The sequence below is a fragment of the Pollachius pollachius genome (genome assembly GCF_949987615.1).
Source record: "Pollachius pollachius genome assembly, chromosome: 18".
Lineage (NCBI taxonomy): Eukaryota > Metazoa > Chordata > Actinopteri > Gadiformes > Gadidae > Pollachius > Pollachius pollachius.
In genome coordinates this window covers 18,369,412-18,388,787 of record NC_136951.1, presented here as the reverse complement: position 1 = coordinate 18,388,787, position 19,376 = coordinate 18,369,412, and the positions used below count along the sequence as shown (strand labels likewise).

The window sequence follows — 19,376 nt, the reverse complement described above, 5'->3', positions numbered from 1 at the left end:
GGCCATCTTGGTTGTCTCTGAACATAGGGTAGTCATCGCATCAAACCCAGCCGTGTTAGATAAACCGTTGTTATTGGCCCAAACTGGGCCCGGTCTGCTGGAGATGTGTCCAGACAGGAGGGGAGCAAATAAACAGCAGCAGGCAGATTAATTTGGTTCAAAGGCTAGCGCAGAGTAGCTAGCACAGAGAAGCTATCGCAGAGAAGCTAGCACAGAGATGCTAGCACAGTAGTCTTCGCCGACCTAACTTTTCCCCAAATCCTGTTGAGACCGGCCGTGAACCACGAAAAGTATAATTTCAATGCTTTCAATGCAAAGCATTGTTCCAATTAGAATTTACGCTTTTCTCTAAGCGAGTTGTCACTCAGTCGTTATATTTTCAACACACTCTGTAAGACCGTTATTGTGTTCTAAGCCTATAGGCGACTGAAGGCTGCTTCAAGCAATAGGAGTTCTGTTGCTGCCGAGCGAGCCACAATGAAGCCATATCAGACCCTGACCCCAGAACAATTATAAACGACATAACACGTTACATGATTCTTCTAGATCTTTCAGCATGAAAATTACATTTTTCCATGTATCCATGTGATTATGTGTGTTTGTTGTAATATTAACAAGCCACCGTTTTTACGGGAGCACAAATAACACACAAAGTCTGTCTTGGCTACACTTTCAGCTATTTTAAGCCTTATAATACCAGGCCTACTCAGATTTGCCCAGGCCTTTACATACGCCAGGGGTATCCACCACAACTGGATCTATACACGAAATAGCCTGCACATGCAGTATTTCATAAAGTTAAAACTGACACGTGTGCAATTATATAAAAGTCCCCACATGTCAGACACAGGTGTGTTCATACTTAAAATCTTTCAGAAGAAAAATATTTTGACAAAAATAACACCTTCTGTGTTGACAGTCAACACATGCTGTCTGTCTTTGTGTGTGTGTGTGTGTGTGTGTGTGTGTGTGTGTGTGTGTGATCCTCCCCCTTCACTGACCTCCAGGAACATCGGTGTGTACAACAATCCCTTCAAAATACTCACGGGAACCTAAAGTCAGGCTGGCGCTTGCGCTAATAGGTACAGATATCCGTTTTCTTCCCTCACCCTCACCCCACCCGCCCACTCCCTCCCTCCCTCCCTCCCTCCATGCGCCACCCTCTCGCTCTCATCCTCTCGCTCTCTCTCCCCGCTTCAAAAACCTCCAGGACTCGAAGACATACGTACATGAAAAACAGGCTCCTTCCTTCCCTTCCTTTTGGATATGAGTGACGGGCGCTCTCGACCAATCGGCGCCGCGGACCCGGCAAACACTCGGCCCCGCTCCTCTGCCGCCATTGGCTGTCCTGCCGCGCTTCGGGTTCGTCGCGATATTAATGACTGCTGAGGAGGAGACGGCGGGCGCGTCGACGTCTATGTGGTGGTCCGCCTGACACTTGATCGAGGGGAGAGAGGCGCCGTTAACAGCCGTACCGGAACAGACGAGCAGGAGAAAGAGGCGCAGAAGTGAAGACGTGGGGGAACCGTTACACACGTGTCTACATTTCACCGTCTACCCATCTCCAGATGTATCGTGATTTTTTTTTTTATGGTTTGTTGTTAAGGGGACTTTGACGTCTGCTTTTTACCCCCTTCCCGACGAGGCTGTACCTCTCCGTTCGTTCTCGGTGGGTTCCGGAGCAGAGGAGAACCGGAGATCTGATTGAACTGATTCATCCTCAACCTCAACTGCGTAAAAAAAAAGAAAAAACCAAGCCGCGCGCTCTTCGGTGGTTTCTATGTGGCGCGCGCTTCTCTCTCGCGGCCGACCAGGGGTCTCTAAAAAGGAGATATAGAGGGGGACAAAAGCCCGTTACGGAGTCTAACACACCCGGTAAGTTCAACCTATTTTCCCCTCCCCACTATATTCAACGTTGGTTTCTTTCTGGATGCTCTGGCGTGTTCCGGGCTGCAGCTGCCGTCTACGCACACACAAGTTGATGCGAAACGCCTGCATGCACCGAATCGATGCTGAGGAACTGTTCCGTACCCCAGGTAGGCCCTGCCGTCGGGGTTTAAGAGGAACTGTGTGACGTCAGTAATCTGAAATAAAAAGGGATTCGTCCGTATGCGAATAAATGGTGCGATATTAACCGCTGGCCTCGAACCCCGGTCTTTGGCGTGGAGTGGAGACGGCGCGCTTTGCGCAACTCTGCAGTTCTATGCGCTCAGCAGACGGGTGTCTCGCAGCGTGTTGAAAGGCAGGTTAAGGGGTGAGGAACGCGTGTGCGATTTCAATAGCTGACACTGAGCACACTGGCACAACTCATAGCCTACAGCTTTGCATCACGGGGGTGATGGTGGATGGCTGCTAAATGCCCACCACCGCCGCCGTCACCAGCCACCACCAGAAACATCTCGAAGGACCCTCGCCAGAGAAACACTGGTGGGGATCTTGTCTCCCAGTCCTCCTCCTCCATGTGGCTTTGCGTTAGAAAAAAACCTATGCGATTGTAATCTTCATGAGGCTATAAGCTACATTTGGTATTACGTGTACCCTGCCTGCGTATAATAGGCTACCTGTATACTCCGCACCACGTTGGATCGGACATGTTCGCCTCGGATCCTACTTTTTTTTTTGGTTCCTTCTCACATTTTCTGCGTTTGCTTGCGTGATTAACCCTGTCACCTAGAAGCACCCACAGGAGCCCGTTTAGTGCTGTCGCTCGGGATCTTACCTCGGTGAGCTACCTGTCCGTCCGCGCACACGCACACAAGCACACGCATTAGAGAGAGCGACAGAGAGAGAGATTTTCATTAATCCCTCTGCATTGGGGCGTCTGTCTTTTCCTCTCTGCCAGTCTCTCTCTCTCTCTGCCTCTCTGTTGCTGTTTATGCATTCACTTTGTTTCCTTTGCCAAAATCTATTTCGAACTCGACCAACCCAAAATATCCCGAACAATATTTTCAGAAGTAGATGTGTATATCTGAATGGTGAGGTGTTTTCGTCATGCGCACGTTTGTGGTTATACGTCCGTTCCAACCGTGCGTGCCTTTGTGTGCGTGCGCTTGTGTGCGGGCGTGTGTGCGCGTGTGCGAGCGTGTGTGTGTGTGTGTGTGCGCGCGTGTCCGTTTCCCATTTCCGGTGAAGTTGTGATCAATGCGTCTGGTATGGCTGTGTTGGAAGTGGAACACAACGAGGCCCGTTCAAATCGGAATGACTCATCAAGGAGAGCCATTCAATATGAGATACACCACGCTGCATAAAACTCAGACAACCACAACTGGCCTTAACTCCAGAAGACGGAATTTGCGCACACATTAGATCCGATATTTGATTGGCTGATCCGTTAATGGCCAATTCATGGTTCACAACCATTTGCATGATCATGGTGGTGTTTGATATGGTGTTGGCTCATCTCTACACATGTGGTTTATTAAAATTACCATTTAGAGATGTTGATTGGTTAGGGGATAATGCTGGTACAGTTAATGTTCTGTTGTATTTCCTCATTAAAGAGACCTGCCTAGAGGCATTCTCGGTCTAGCCAGTGTTGGTTTAATCAAACTTTTGCCTTCCTTTTCATTGTTTAATAAAAACCTCTCAAAAATAGATAAAAAAGTTTTTGTGTAGCTGTCGACAGCAACTCTGTAAACGACCTCATTAAGGCCTCCCCGCTCCGATCTATGGACCTACCATTGACCTTCCTTGTTATCACTTAGAAATAGTGTTGGAAAACACATATGCAACAGGGTTTTTTGGGGTAAGATATTTGCCAGTTTGCAAATGTAATTGCCATATTAAGGTGTACTATATCACACAAGTGCCATTCTATAATTATTATTATAATCTCCTTATGATTTGTTCAGTGGAAGTAATAACCTATTTGTTCGCTCACCAACATAAGACAGACAGTTGTGTCTTTTTAGGGAATCCAAAGAATATCTAATTACGACGGTGTGTAAGATCATTATCTGCTGCAAGACTATGTTTAGCTGTGTCCATTATTTGAGTCAGCAAGTTAGGCACGCACAAACACACACCCACCCACACACACTAGGCTATTCATATCAATAAATAGCAAGACAATAGCATAATGGGGGGGCATTTCAGTAATCCCACTGCATTTTATTAAAAACAAAAATCAATAAAACCATGTTCACAACAACAACTCATACACTTAAGAGCGTTGGTGGGGTGCTGTGGTGAATTACCTATTGATCCCCTGCGAGAAATGACAAGACACAATCTGCTCGATTGTTTTTTTTTTCCCCCCCCTCTTGCACCTGGGCCACAGCCTAGCGGAAGCTTCCGGAAGGCGTCCCCCGCGCGCGACTCGAGGCGTGGGCGTTTCGTATAAATCTCAACCTGGTACCAAGTGGGCAGACAGGTTCCTGCGAGTCCCGCCAACAGGTTATAGCGTTCAGACGCAGCGGCGGAGGTCGACCGGGATAGAAGGCCGTAACTCTGCCTTCCAGCCGACTGAGAACAAATTGAAGAAGCATACGTGTGTGTGCCTTCTCTTAGCCGTGCTGTAACAATTGCAAAAAAACGCCATAGAAAGAAGCACCCCCCCCCCCAGGTCTCTATGTAGGCATCATAGGGTAAGATCCCCCTTAACCACCAGAAAACTGCCCTCTCATCAACTAGGTCTGGGCGTTACAAAGTACAACTACTTTGCTTCTTTCTATGGCGTTTTTTCTTCCCCCCACACAACAAAACCGAAATCCATGTACACGCATTAACGCGAGTAAACCTATCACTCCAGGGTTGGGGGCGGGGAGGGTGCTGTGCGTCGGAGCATGTGCCCTTTCTTAATAGCTTGTGCGTCCTCCAATGAGCACGCTCGCCCAATCAAGACAACACAACAACCAGGCCGGCGTTGAGAAAGGGTGTGGGCGTCGCCAGCTCTGCTTGGTTCTGTACGTGCGTACGGGTGTTTGTCTCGCTGTCCCCAGTGAACCGAGCTGAGGGGTACTCGGTGACGAGGCCGGGCGGTGGAAGGATACGGTGGCTACACGCATGAAACATCACCACTCCGCCGTTAGCCGCGGGATCCAGGCAATTAGGCAATGTGTTCCGAATCAATTACGATGGATTCCATAGGATTGGTCAGCAGGGAGAGAACGCCCACGTCGTGCAGACCATAATATTCCTGAATCACTTTAGCAGCTTGAAAGTTGCTTTTGTTGCTTTTGTGGCGTTTAAACAGACTGCACAAAGGGTTTTGCTGGAAGCGCTACTGCGCTAAACACAAAGGCAATTTACCTCTCATAGCTGCACAGGTTTGATTCCCACCTGTGGTGTTCAATACTATATGCTAAATTTCCATTGCTTTCCACTGACTGCACTGTGTAGAGAAGCATTAAAGCCCATATTAATATATTCAGCTCTATATAGTATAAGGCCCTATAGATCTATGAACCAATGAAGGAAAAGCACCAGGCGCACTGATGCTAGCTACTGCCAAATGTACAATTACAGACGCCTAACAAAACAATAGACCATTCTGACGTATGTACATCCAACAATGGATTGTGCAAAGCGTCGAGATACCGCACTGATTGGATGCTGAGGCATGCAACATTGTGATTCACATCACCAAATACAGAGCTTGTGGTTTATCATCAGAGTTGAACTTGACGGGAACACATGCACATATCGCAGTTTTCAAACGCGAGTGGAAAATGAAGATGGAGGATGTATATGGGCCACTGCTGTGACGTCCATCTGTTCTTCCGTTCCGATTGGTACATAAAGATATAGCCCCTGGGTATGCAGATTAAGAGGTTCTAGTTAAATGTGCGATCCGGTACTGTGGAGACTACTTGCTTGAACCAAACAAATCACTCTTGTTTTGATGAAAAAACGCACCGGCACAAAACGCTCAAACACACACAGGGGAACACATCCGGGCACAAATCACCACATGGCCAACAGACCCACGCATGCACGCACAGACACACACACACACACACACACACACACACACACAGACACAATGCTTCCCGTCCTGCCTCCCACACCATTCCAATCTCCACACTCACCCAGGCACAGACAATTTACACCAAACACTCAGAGACGCACACATACTAATTATTCGGTGGCCAATCAGGCCTGTGTTGTGAATCATTCTGAGTCACTGAATAGAACACAGAAAGCCATCATGGAACCTATTTTACCGAGGCGGCGTATCTATCCATCTGCTCGCGGCTAGACGTGCAAGGAGAGAATAGAGAAGTGGGGGGGGGGGGGAGAGAAGGGCGGGAGAACGAAACTGAAACCGAGAAGCGAACCGTCCAAACCCATGAAATCATAATAAAGGGGTCCTAGCTTGCGTTAAATGCATTTCAGTGCCACGTAATGATTGATTCCGTCTACCGTAGGATCTTTATCCCCCTGCAGGCGCGTGCCCCCCTTGACCGGCTATATATTATTCATATAAATATAGATAGCTACGCATCCCTGCCCACTGCGTGCACACACGGCGCATTTGCACCTGCAGATTCAATTCAACCCATGCACCCCTCACCACCCCCCTATCCCAGCCGCCTGACTGAGGGTAATACCGCTGGCTCGTCTTCCTCTCCTTTCCTCTGCTCTTGTCTCCTTCCCCCTCTCTCTTGTCCAGCCTTCTCCTTTGCTTCTCTTTCGCTCTCCCCTCCCTTCCCTTATCCCTTCTCCTGCTGTCTCTGTCTTTTCCTACCTTCTCTCTCGTCCTCCCTTCTCCTTACCTCCCCTCTCCCTTCCCTCATCCCTTCTCCTCCATTCTCTCCCTTGTCCCCTTCCTTCATCCATTCTCCTGCCTTCTCTCTCTCGTCCTCCCTTCTCCTTACCTCTCTTCCCCCTTCCCTCATCCTCTCTCCTCTGTCTTCTCTCTCCCCCCCTCCAAACACATCTTTCATTTTCAGCCATGAGCTCTACAAGGAACATTATGCAGATTTCCCCCGTCTTTTTTTGGTCAAGAGCTAGGTGTGCGATTATGTTGGGAGAGAAATGAGCGTCGGGGCGTTCGCTACGCCTTTGACCTTATCAGCATGGAGCCTTAAGCTGGATACCTTGGCTTAATTTTAATAGATGCAGCATGAGGTGTATTAGACCGGCAGGATGGGGGGGGGGGGGGGGGGGGGGGGGGGGGCGGGGGGGAGCACCAAGACGACAACAGTGAGCCTCGGCGATGTGCAGCCTGTGTTTGTGCTAGGGCTGAATGATTAATCTAAGTCAAACCGGAATCCCGATGTAAAAGAATGCGATATGCAAATTGCAACGGCTACGATAAAAAAAAAAACTTTTTTTTTGGAGGAGTATTTTATTTTTGCGATTTGTTACCGTTACTGACTGGAGATCAGTGAGATTCGTGTTTATTTTTCTTTTACTAGGCCTGAAGGAAAGAGCAGTTTATATGTTAACTGCTTCCACCATTGTGCTGATCATACTATAGAATGATTTATTGCTTGTTTAATGAATTATACAGAACATAAGGAACTTTAAAAAGAAAAATCGTATTCTAAATCGAAATTGCAATATTGGCAAAAATAATCGCATTTAGTTTATTTCCCCAAATCGTTCAGTCCTAGTTTGTGCATTGATTTAGCAGGCCTGCAAGCCCATGCTTTTATCCTCGATGTGGAGTAGGGTTAGGGATTGCAATAGGATGCCCCGGCTTGTGGTTGAGAAGGTGGTGTATGTGGTGCTGTTTGCTCGCTATAGGTATGGACAGGCGATGCCCGTGTGCAAAAGCTAGCGCCTATGTATGCATACACATTAGCTAGAGTGTGTGCTTTGGATGTTCCGCGTGTTTTTCGTAGGGGTTTTGGGTAGCCCCTGTGAGCCGTGCGTACATAGGGGCGCATGTTTGCAAACTCCTGATAATGTATAAAGTTTGTATCTCTCGCTGTTTAAGGCTACACATCTAGGTGGGTGTGAGTGTTTTCTAGCGTTGGGAAGAAGAAAGGGTATTAAAAAAAAAGAGAGACAAGTCCGTTTTCCTTTACTCAGCTCAAGGGCATGTCTTGTCCGATTCAGGGCTGAAAAGGCGAAGATAGGGTTCCGCGGTTAATTTGCAATATTGATTCTGCATTAACGGTGGACTCGCCACTGATCCATGGCCGTACTGGAGCAGATGTAAGCGAAAAAAGGTTTCCATCCCCAGTCGTGGCCGAAGTTCTCACGTGCGTGCGTAGGTGTGTGCGTGCGTGTGTGCATGACACACACACACACACACACACCGACCCAACCACACGCAGTGATTCACATGGATGCGCAAAAGAAAAAAACGGCCACAAAGCAAAAGCACATTGTGCATACACAACACATGCAACGAGTGTCACCCTATTTAATAGACTCTCTTTTACCTTGGACCAAATGGTAAATCGATGAGGTGAAGGGCAAGGGGGGTGGCAGCTAAGAACCAGCACCCCCACACCCCAGAGGTAGACCCCCCCACACACACACACACACACACACACACACACGAGGCTTACCAGACCACTCAGTCGTATTAAATGGTTGAGGGACTGCAAACCGGCCCCGCATAGCAACGAGGGCCCCGGCAACCAACGATAGGCATGCGTCGTTAATAGAGTGATAGAGCCACAGTGGATGGGGTGCACGGATTGATAGGGCTAGATAAGACGGTTAATAAGTTGTCTTAAAACACACACACACACACACACACACACACACACACACACACACACACACACACACACACACACACACACACACACAGGGCATTGCAAATGAGAAATGTTGGGGAAAGTAGGAAAACATTTATTCTAATGGCCGGTGGAAATGTCCCAAGAGGCGAGGTCAATAACAGCCGGCAGCCACCATCAAAAACTAGTGCAAACAAATGAACGTGATGAGAACAGGGGCATTGAACACATGCCTTTTGAAATGATTTGGAGGAGGAAGAGAAGAAAGCGAGCAAGGGAAGTGAAGGAAGCATGAGAAGCTGCGTAGGATGGGGGGGGGGGGGAAGTGGGGGAGGAGAGTCCCGAGGTGGAGGAGCAAGTGGAAAAGCCTTCCGAGCCTTATTACCCCCTAGATCAGAATTCCCAGCGAAGCGTTCCTACAACACACGGGCCGGTCTCCTGAATGAGGAGGCAATTCTGCCGTGCCCTACTTTCCACTCGTACCTGACCTTTATGTCGTCCGCCCGGTCTTTCCAGCGCGAGTGTAATGCCTATTTCCCCGCAGATACAATACTGCCTTGTTACCGCTTAAACCGCGGACGGCCTCATAAGCATCCCCCCCGGGCCAATGTCTCCAAAGGAAAATCAAGTTTTTTTTTTCTCATATTCTTTCCTCTTCAGCTCGACCTAGCTGCTTAGATCTATCTTGTTTTCTCGTCCGCTAAGCGCTATCTGCATACCAAACCCTTGCCGGTCTTTCTGTAAAGGACATTTCAATGATGCACGAATGACTTGAGATTCTCCACCAATCACCAGCCGTGTGGAGCCTGCCAGCGCCACACCAATTCGGCAAATTACCCACAGTCTGCAACGCCTACGTTAATGTTTTGATTCCCAAGGGGCGTTTTCAAAAGACAGTCCAAAATGCCTCTGGACTCTGGAGTTGGAGGGACCTGCAACCAATCTGTTTGCCGGAACGTATGACACATCGGCAGCAGCCATCGTGGTTGGTTATGAAAGTGCTTCAATAGCGCTCCTATTGGGCGATCCTCTGAACTGTCATTGTATTGAACCCGCCCCATATTAGATCACCGGTTGTCATTGGCCCAACCCAGGCTGTCTTAAGAGGAGGGAGGCCAGATGCATAGGCAAGAGCAAATAAAACACAAGCTTGCAGATTCGTCTGGTTCCCAAGCTAATCTGTGGGCCCTAAGGGGTCGCAAGCGATATCTCGTCCTGTAACAAGTTTAAACGACTATGAAGTAATTTGGAAGATGCTGATATCCATACATTGAGTTTGAATCATTTGCGGTTATAAAGACACAGGTAAGAGGGTAAGGGGGAATCCACTGCAGTCTCCCTACATAGAAGGGCATCGAACTCTTCAACCCTTTCGGTTTGGTATCTGATCATCACCTACTCTGTATCTTGCCCCGCAGATACTTTTCATTAATGAGCAGTTATATGGGGGTTCTGGGGCATCTTACCCTAGGGTGCCTACATGTACACTGCTGGAGCAGGAATCGTACCCGGAACCCTTCAGTTTGGTAGTTGTACTTTGTAACGCCCAGACCTAGTTGATGAGAGGGCAGCTATCTGGTGGTTAAGGGGGATCTTACCCTATGATGCCTACATAGAGACCTCTGGAGCAGGAGTCGTACCCAGAACCCTTCCGTTTGGTAGAACCTAGAGGAGGTTCCAAGCCAGAACCTTTCAATTTTTACCTCGCATCAGACTCGACTATCCCGGCCCCCCGTGAACTGTTGAAAGACAAACGGCCCTGCCTGTCTTTTGCTGATGCATGGTGTGTCACGGCTCACGCTGAATTAGCACCGCAGAGATACCATGACAAAAGCTCTTTGCTCTCCCGTGCACAATGATTCATTTAAAGTGGTCGTATCTCCCTGTGTTTTATCACCAGAATCCCAGGGACAGCCGGCCGGTGTATTCGTGCTACCAGCTTTTAGCATAGCGGATATTGCAGGGATATGATAATGCCTGAGCGTAATGCAGATACGACAATGAAATGAAATGCAAATCGGTGAGTCGATGGTAATTGTGAGGTGTTAGTGTTGCCAAGATATCTCAAAATGAGGGGCAATTTTTTTGTAACTGCAACGCAATAGAAACACACAGCTTGAGCCATTAGTGTCTTGGCATAAAGTGAGTCCCGCGAGTTATTCGATTTAACATATCAAATGTGTACACAGAGGAAAAGGCTGAGCAAAAAATACACAGGCGTGGGGACGTTCTCAGCACAAACAACCGGCAGCAGATATTGGATTTAATCTAAAGTTAGCCTGGCAGTTATGATGGCGATATGAAAGGACAAAGGCACAGAGGCAGTGCAGGCTTGTTGTGATGATAAATGTCATGCTAGTTATGAGGTTCCTGCTGCACACCGCAATAGCACACGTGCTTATCCGTTCGGATTGGCAGTTTTAAAAGTCCTTGTTTATATATATATTTATATATAGTAAGATCAAAGTCGCTAACATTGTGGTACCATGGCTACCACAAATAGGATGTTAAAATACAAAAACAAAAATACAGAAATAAATCAAAAGACGAATCAAACCATTCTAACCCTAATATAAAACCCTTACAATGTCAAAACCAGTTGGCCAGGTCATTGCTGGAAAATAGATTTTAACCTCAATTTATTTTGACCTGGTAAAATAAAGGATATTGATTGAAAACATTCAAACGCACAGCCGGTTAAATAGACAGGACATGCCGCTCACGTAATCCCCTCGCAAAAACACAAACACCAAAAACTGCAGAGACACTGACTCGCAGGGCTGTTACTTTCAGATTCGGTTTTCGGGGCCTTTCGAGATGAGTCAAGTACCGGCGGGGGATTAAACGGCCCACCGTTTGAGGCATGGATAAACACAACAGAAGTGGAAAAGCCCCCCCCCCACCCCCTGGCTGTCAGGGAGGGCCCCTGTAATGGAAGGGTAGCTCAGGATGAGACGATCGAGAGACGGGAGAGAGGCCCCCGAACGCCGGCCCCCTGCCTGACGCTTTGGGACTGCGAGTTATCTCCATGACGGAGGGCCTTATCCTGACCTATAAAGGAGCTCACCGGCCCCACTCCCGCGAGCACAAGCCACGGCGCCAGCCGCCGCCGCGTTGGGGCTGCGCCGTTGGTGTGCTGGAGTTTAACAGGAAACCCAATTTCAAACCCTGTTGGGTACATTACCTGGGGCGGCTGATTCGATAGCTCTCACTCCCCGCCTCCCTAACCCGCCTCCTTTGCCTTTATTTCTTTTTTCCTTTGGCTAAAAGCCCTTTTTCCAGGTGTAGATTAGGGACATCCATCTCTAAACTCTATTTGCCCCGGCGATATTAACAACATTCCTCTCTGTCCCGCGGACTGCGAGGCTAAACACAAAGTTATTACCTCCTTAAAGTCGCAACACACTTGGCTTTTGTTTACGGGCGAAAGGCGGTTAACTAGGTTAGGGCTAATTCCCGGCATTAATATTATTTTTTACAGAATGTGTGAGATGGTGACAGCTTTCTTGGGGGAGTCTGGCGAGTGGAGGTGTGTGTGTGTGTGTGTGTGTGTGTGTGTGTGTGTGTGTGTGTGTGTGGTCGATTCAAAAGGTTAATACACCAGTATTGATGTGTTCCTTGGGTCCTATGGCAGGTCATTTTGTTGAACACAACCCCTCTGTTTTTACTTAATCTCTCTAATTCACCGAGTCCCCCTCACAGCTTGCCTGTCTCTCTCCCTCTCTCTCTCTCTCTCTGATTGTCTCTTCACTATTAACAGCGACACCGTTACAGCCACATGGATGATTGGGGGGGGGGGGGGGGGTTCAGGCATAAAGATGTGGGCGGGGGTATTACAGGCGGGGGTGCAGGAGACCACCGGCTGTAATAAGTTAGTACAGCTGGGGCGGTCTCCTTAGTCGAATCAGTCACGGAGCAGGGCCCTGTGAATAAAGCGCTAATTCCTTATTTTACTGGGCTATACCCTTAATGGATCGGCCCGATAGGAAATTACCTGTTCAACTGTTTGTGGATGATTTACAGACGACCGCGAGGGGGGCGTTGGGGGTTCACTTAAATGATTCTGCGAAAGTGTGCCCATGCAGCGTTTTTTTGTCAAACTTCGGAACAGGTGTAGCGGCGAGGAGAGGCGTTTTATTTTACTTTGCCGTTGATGAGGCGCTAGTCGGAGAGGTATTAGTATGCAGCCCACGGCCCAGTCCGCACAGCCCTATTTTGCTTGGCCATTACCACATCAGACACGTTGCCAAATAAGATGTCACCCTGAATTCACTCGGCATACAAATTCTCCGCCTAAAGTTTTCACAGGTTTCTCCCCCCCCCCAAAACACCCCCTCCCCACTCTCTCACCAAATCACCTCCTCCCTCCCTCCCTTTCTCTCTCTCTCTGTGTCTAGAGGTTAGGTTTTAATATTCGCTCAAGGTTTGTTTTCGTTGCAATGTTTAACGACGAAAATAATATTACAGCCCTCCAAATAACAGTTAGGGAAAATCAGTTCGTAAAAATATAAAAAAAATGAAACACTGTCAAACAAACACTTCTTCGACGCATGACGGACCACTTAACTCGGCTACGTTACAGTATCGGTGATGTTGATAACGACGAGTCTCAAATAAATGAATGAAAACACGCATGCGGCGAGCAGGAGTTAAGACCTGAACACTATAAAGTGGAATTACGAGGGCAGGCCAGGTTTCCAGGCTAGGGATTAGCTGAACCCGCTATAATGGAGATGGTTTCACCAGGGGAGGGAGGAGAGAGGCAAAGCCGTGTTTATCAGAACGCCTCGGGTGTTGTGCCGCATTAAAGAGCCATGTGCCTTTATACAAAGACTCCACCAGCAACCCCCCCCACTCTCCTCCTCCTCCGTACTCCCTTTATAATATAATAACCCCACGCGCACGCACACACACAAGTGCATGCACTCACACACAAGTGCACACACTACTGCATACACAAGTGCCTACACACACACACAGACCCTAGTGCGTATACACACGCACACACACTAGTGCGCGCACAGACACACACGTGTGAACACACACATACAAACACGTGTGCAAACACACACACACACACACACACACACACACACACACACACACACACACACACCTTTAAGAACCCGAGTACAATTCCTGGCCTTGTGTAGTCAGAGTTATGCCTGCAGTGGTATTTTCACGATTTGCACTTATACAATCAATCTCTTAACCCGTCCATCCATCTCTCTCTCCTATCGCCCCATCCATCCACCCATCGCTTTATCCATCTCTTTATCTGTCTCTGTCTCCATCCATCCATCTGTCCATATCTACCCACCTGTCTGCCAAATCAATCCAAAACTCTTCATATGTACTCGGTTGAAAAATAGCAAGCTTTCTTGACCGGGCCCCTTACTCGAATTCGTGTTTCTTATTACCTTGAAATACCCTTTTTTTACCCTCTTTTACTTCCATAGTCGGTTTTCATTCGCCACTTATTTCCCCGCCTGTCATACACGACCCGGTTACATCAGGGAAAAATGTTTTTCTGTGGTCCTCCTTTGTCGGCTGCCTTCTTTAAATATAGCATGGTGTGTGTGTGCGCGTGTGTGTTTGTGTACACCGAGTGCTCCTTTGGACCGTCACACCACAAGCACCATCAAACCATCTGTTCTGCGAGAGAGGCAGTTATGTATAACAAATTACATAGTGCACCCAATGCGTGGAGACTCCAGGGTAAGTCTCTAGCAAAGTCGGGTCGAAGAAGTAAATAAATGGATGGTGAAAAGAGAAAATACACCGTACCAAAAGAAACAGATGTCATGCCAATGCAAAAGAAAACAGCATACGATGCCACACAATGTCATTCGTTCCCTATTTTTTTCTTGTACCGATAGGGTAGAATTAATAAAATAACGTTGTGGAATTAACATGTGTTGTTAAGGCTTGTTCTGTTCCGATTTTTTTCCAGGACAGCTTAATCAATATTCGGTACTGTTAAAAAGATGGAGGCTCTCCTGAAAGCATAAAGCCCTGGGCTGAGACGTACCCACACTTCATTAATTGGCAATCGCAGCCATCAAGCTGGAATCTGTGCCTTACTTTGAGCAGCCAGTTTGGGTTCTCAAGGGGTGATTAAAAAAAGGGGGGTAATTGGTTCTGAACCAAATAAAATACAAGTAAATGCTTATTGTTGCTTAGGAAAAATAACCAAGGCTATTTGTTTCCAGTGATGTCCCTCCAGGTTTTAAAAAGAGGCAACACCGGCCTAGTCATGTTTGTCTCACTTTGGATTCTTTTATCGGTGGGCTTCAAGGCAAACCCCCGATGTCTGGAGCCGTTTGCCCAGGAGACAAATGCTTAAATCCTATGAAGTCCCTCCATTAGGGACTTCTAATAAAGCTTCTTCTTATACTCATAATACACGGCTAATGTCAAGCCTGAGCGCCGTATCACAAGGTACAGATATGTCCCAGGAATGAAGCAGAGAAGGTCAAGCGCATATAAAGCCATGGTGTGGTAGCTTGTAGGCAGTGCGATATAAATGTCAACATGCATCAGTGTGCCTATAACAAATGTCAATGTGACTAAATCCTTCTCTTATGAAAATCCTGGACTGCTGAGCATTATCATATCATACTCACACTGCCTCTCTCTCTCTCTTCTCTTTTTTACACAGGTTGGAATGGACTGGTTCACGGGCTCTGGAAGCTAGTACCGCTGAATTAACGAGGACAGCCTTCATCAAAGGACTCTGGAATTTTCCATGGATAACGTGTAAATGCTAATAACTGGACCGTAACTCCCCTGAGGTATACCAGTCTTTTTTCGGGCCATCATTTTTTCCCCTCCTCTTCCCCAGCCCGACTGCACCTTCCTCTGGGGCCCTTTGCCTGACTGCAGCCTTGGCCTCTGACACCGACACTAGCAGCAAGGACTGAGTGATTGGTCATTATATCCAAGGACAGCAACCAGACCCGAAGCCCCCCAGGGGACCACAAACTGCCGTTGCAAGAGCTCGCTGTGGCGATCGGTCGCAGGGGCTGCAAGTCATTCGCCGCGGTGGTCGGAAACAAATGATTCATTATTCGTGAGGCCAACGGTGCACACCACTTAGTCTACAGAGGCCAGTTACCGGCGGGAAAACGGGGGGGCCAATATGAAGGACGTGTCATTCGCCGATCGTCTCTTTGTGGCCCTGGCCATGGCTTCCATCGTGCTGGCCACCGAAGAGAGGCTTGATTGCCCCAAGCTCTGCGTCTGTCAGATCAGACCGTGGTTCTCTCCTAGCTCTGTGTACATGGAGGCCCCCACGGTGGACTGCAACGACGTAGGACTCTTCAGCCTGCCGGGGAAATTACCTCTGGACACGCAGGTGCTATTGCTGCAGACCAACAACGTGGCGAAGATCAACAACCCTTTGGATTACCTGACCAACATCACAGAGATCGACCTCTCGCAAAATAACTTAACCTCCATCAGCGACGTGCAGCTGGGGAGCCTGCCTCAGCTTCTGTCGCTCCACATGGAGGAGAATTGGATACAGGTGCTGCCTGGGAGCTGTTTGGCTGAGCTGCCAAACCTTCAGGAGCTCTACATGAATCACAACCTCATTTCCTCCATCTCCCCCACAGCGTTCGAGGGCCTCCACAGGCTGCTGCGATTACACCTTAACTCTAACAAGCTCAAGGTCATCGGCAAGGAGTGGTTCGAGGCCATGCCGAGTCTGGAGATCCTGATGATCGGCGAGAACCCCGTCGTCTTCATAGACGACATGAACTTCAAACCCCTCGTTAACCTCCGCAGTCTCGTTCTGACCAGGATGAATCTGTCGCAGCTGCTGGACGATGCGCTGGCGGGCCTCGACACGTTGGAGAGCATCTCCTTCTACGACAACATTTTCCCTGAGGTGCCCCACTCTGCCCTGAGAACCCTGAAGAACCTGAAGTTCCTGGATCTGAATAAAAACCCCATTGGAAGAATACAGAGAGGGGACTTTGTGGACATGCTCCATTTGAAAGAGCTGGGAATCAACAGCATGCCAGAGCTGGTTTCCATTGACAGCTTTGCCCTGAACAACCTCCCCGAGCTTACCAAAATAGAAGCCACCAACAACCCTAAACTGTCTTACATCCACCCCAACGCCTTCTACAAGCTACCTAGGCTGGAGACTCTGATGCTGAACGGTAATGCGCTCAGTGCCCTCCATAGGATTACCGTCGAATCCCTCCCAAACCTCAGGGAGGTGAGCATGCACAGCAACCCCATCCGCTGTGACTGCGTGGTCCGCTGGATGAACATGAACAAGACCAGTATCCGCTTCATGGAACCCGACTCGCTGTATTGTGTGGAGCCGCCAGAATACGAAGGCCAGCATGTTCGACAGGTGCACTTCAGGGAAATGATGGAAATTTGCCTGCCTCTTATTTCTCCTGAAAGCATGCCCGGTCGCGTCAAGGCACAGAACGGCAGCTCTGTGTCGCTCCACTGCAGGGCCTTTGCGGAACCAGAACCAGACATCTACTGGATCACCCCGTCTGGTTCCAGGGTTCTTCCCAACACCGTGTCGGACAAGTTTTACATGCACCCCGAGGGAACCTTCGACATCTACGATATAACGGAATACGAAGCGGGGCTTTACACCTGTGTCGCCCACAACCTGGTCGGGGCCGACCTCAAGTCGGTCTCCGTGGAAGTGAACGGATATTTCCCCCAAGCCGCCAACGGATCTCTGGAAGTCAAGATCAAGTCGTTAGAGGCCAGGTCCGTCGTGGTGTCCTGGAACGCCGCCCACGGTGGCGTGGCGCCCAGCATCAAGTGGTACACCCTGACGGACGCCAACCACCCCACCATGGCGTTCACCGCCAGGGTGCCCTCCGACGTCCGGGTCTACAACCTCACCCACCTCACCCCGGCCACCCCATACAAAGTGTGCGTGGAGGTGCGCGGCGCTCACTCCAGCCACGACACCAAGTGCGTCAACGTCACCACCAAGGCGCTGGAGCGGCGAGTCCAGGACACGGCAAAGTGGGACACGGCGATGATCACCGTGTTCGGGTCCCTCCTGGCCATGGCGTCTGTGGCCTGCTTGCTTATTTACGTGTCACTGAGGAACCGCCACCTTTACGGGGAGTTAAGGAAGTGCGAGTCCAAAGAAGCGCTCACAACGCCGGAGGCCGCCGGCGCCTACTCGCCGTTCTTAACGAGGCTGTGGGTCCCGGGGAAAGGCATGCCGAGCGGAGTGGAAGTGAAAGCCACAGTCATAAACGTATCTGACAATGCCTTTTAGGAAGTTCGGCGAGAGGAGAGTACCACACGACTGCGGAAGAACAGACGAGGCCATAGGGGGAGAAATGAAAGACAGCTATTTTTTTGCAGGATTGTTCAAATTGCAACTCTCCCGCCCCCTTCCCTTTGGGAGTTCAAACTCAGATGTAGTGACGAAACGGATAACGGATTAGGGCGGAACAGATGGAATTGAATGACACACCCGCCCCGGTTTGAACTTTTAACTTCAGAGATGGCTTTGCAACCGTTTCATCTACCCAAGCTAACATCGGCAGGACTGGGTTGGGCGGCGGCGGTTGGGAGAGCTTGCTGTACTGCTAAAGGATACATTTCAGTACCATTCCCACAGAAATACAGACAGAGTGAGAGCAAGACAATGCAATGCTGGGCGGGCTCTTGTGTAATTGACTGTTAAATGTGTTCAGAGTTGTGGAACTGTCCGTGTGGTCCCAAGCAATACGTCTGTGATTTGTCAAACACCCATAGACGAGTTAGAGAAAAACAGTAACTAGCGGCTGTCTATACCTGGAAAAGAGGGATTTAGTAGAATAGACGAATAACAGTGACTATGGTGTATACCTTTTGATGAAATATACCCCTTTCCCTCCCTCTCTTTTTTCTATTTAAAATGAGGATTCTTGAATTTTCATGGAAATATTGTTATATATTCTACTCTACTGGTGATGTAATGAGAATCCCTCTGTATCCCTGCGGTTTAAATGGGTTTTAAATTGTAGGGAAGGAACCAACTGCTCTCTTGATTACAACTAGGCCTACATTAAGCTAAATGAATTTCAACTCTGGAGATGGGAGCCTGGAGAGGACATTTGCAGAAATGGCTGTTTGTGCTGCGTAGTTCTCATAGCAATGGCGGCTTGGTAAAATATGAAGGGATGTAAGAAATTAATCATATAAAGTTATATACATATGTAAAATTTGACTCTTAAAAAGGTTGAGATGTGTGGTGTTTTACCTCCCCCTTGAAGGTTTGGACGTGGTTTGTTATGCCCCGGTAAGTGCCTACAACGCGGACGACATGAAGTCAACTGATAACAAAAAGAAAGGACGATAATTAAGAAATGTTGAAAAACAGCAAAATATGGCCATGTCATCACTGCAGAATCACAAGCTAATCTCCAGTAATTCTAGTGACAAAAAAATACTTCAGCGGTATTTTTAGCATACATATTTTAAGAAAACATTGCGTTGTTGCTTTGGGTGTAAAGTTAAAAAGCCATTTTTATATTGACTGTACTATATGTGATCAATGGGCACAACAGACTTGGGAATCGTGCTAAAAAGAATAAATGTGATTGTTTCTTTTACAAACAGTTGATGCCTTATTGTCTGTGAATTTCTGATCAGTTGTCGGGCACAACAGCATAAAAATGCTTTTATCCAACCATTTCTTAAATTCAGGGTTCATCCTTTAGAAGGGGCTGTGAAGCGATTTTTTACATGAAGATC

The 19,376-nt window shown here is 48.3% G+C and overlaps 1 protein-coding gene across 1 annotated transcript; it reads left to right on the top strand.

Annotated features, from left to right (window-relative positions):
* The first annotated feature begins 1,453 nt into the window (after positions 1 to 1,453).
* lrrn3b (leucine rich repeat neuronal 3b) lies at positions 1,454 to 19,120 on the top strand. Its single transcript, XM_079756181.1, has 2 exons — positions 1,454 to 1,875; positions 15,301 to 19,120. The coding sequence occupies exon 2, from the start codon at positions 15,781 to 15,783 to the stop codon at positions 17,908 to 17,910; it is 2,130 nt and encodes a 709-aa protein (XP_079612307.1). The 5' UTR covers positions 1,454 to 1,875; positions 15,301 to 15,780; the 3' UTR covers positions 17,911 to 19,120.
* Positions 19,121 to 19,376: the final 256 nt, after the last annotated feature.

Coding starts and splice junctions, on each gene's coding strand:
- lrrn3b (XM_079756181.1), top strand. CDS start 15,781: ATGAAGGACGTGTCATTCGCCGATCGTCTCTTTGTGGCCCTGGCCATG.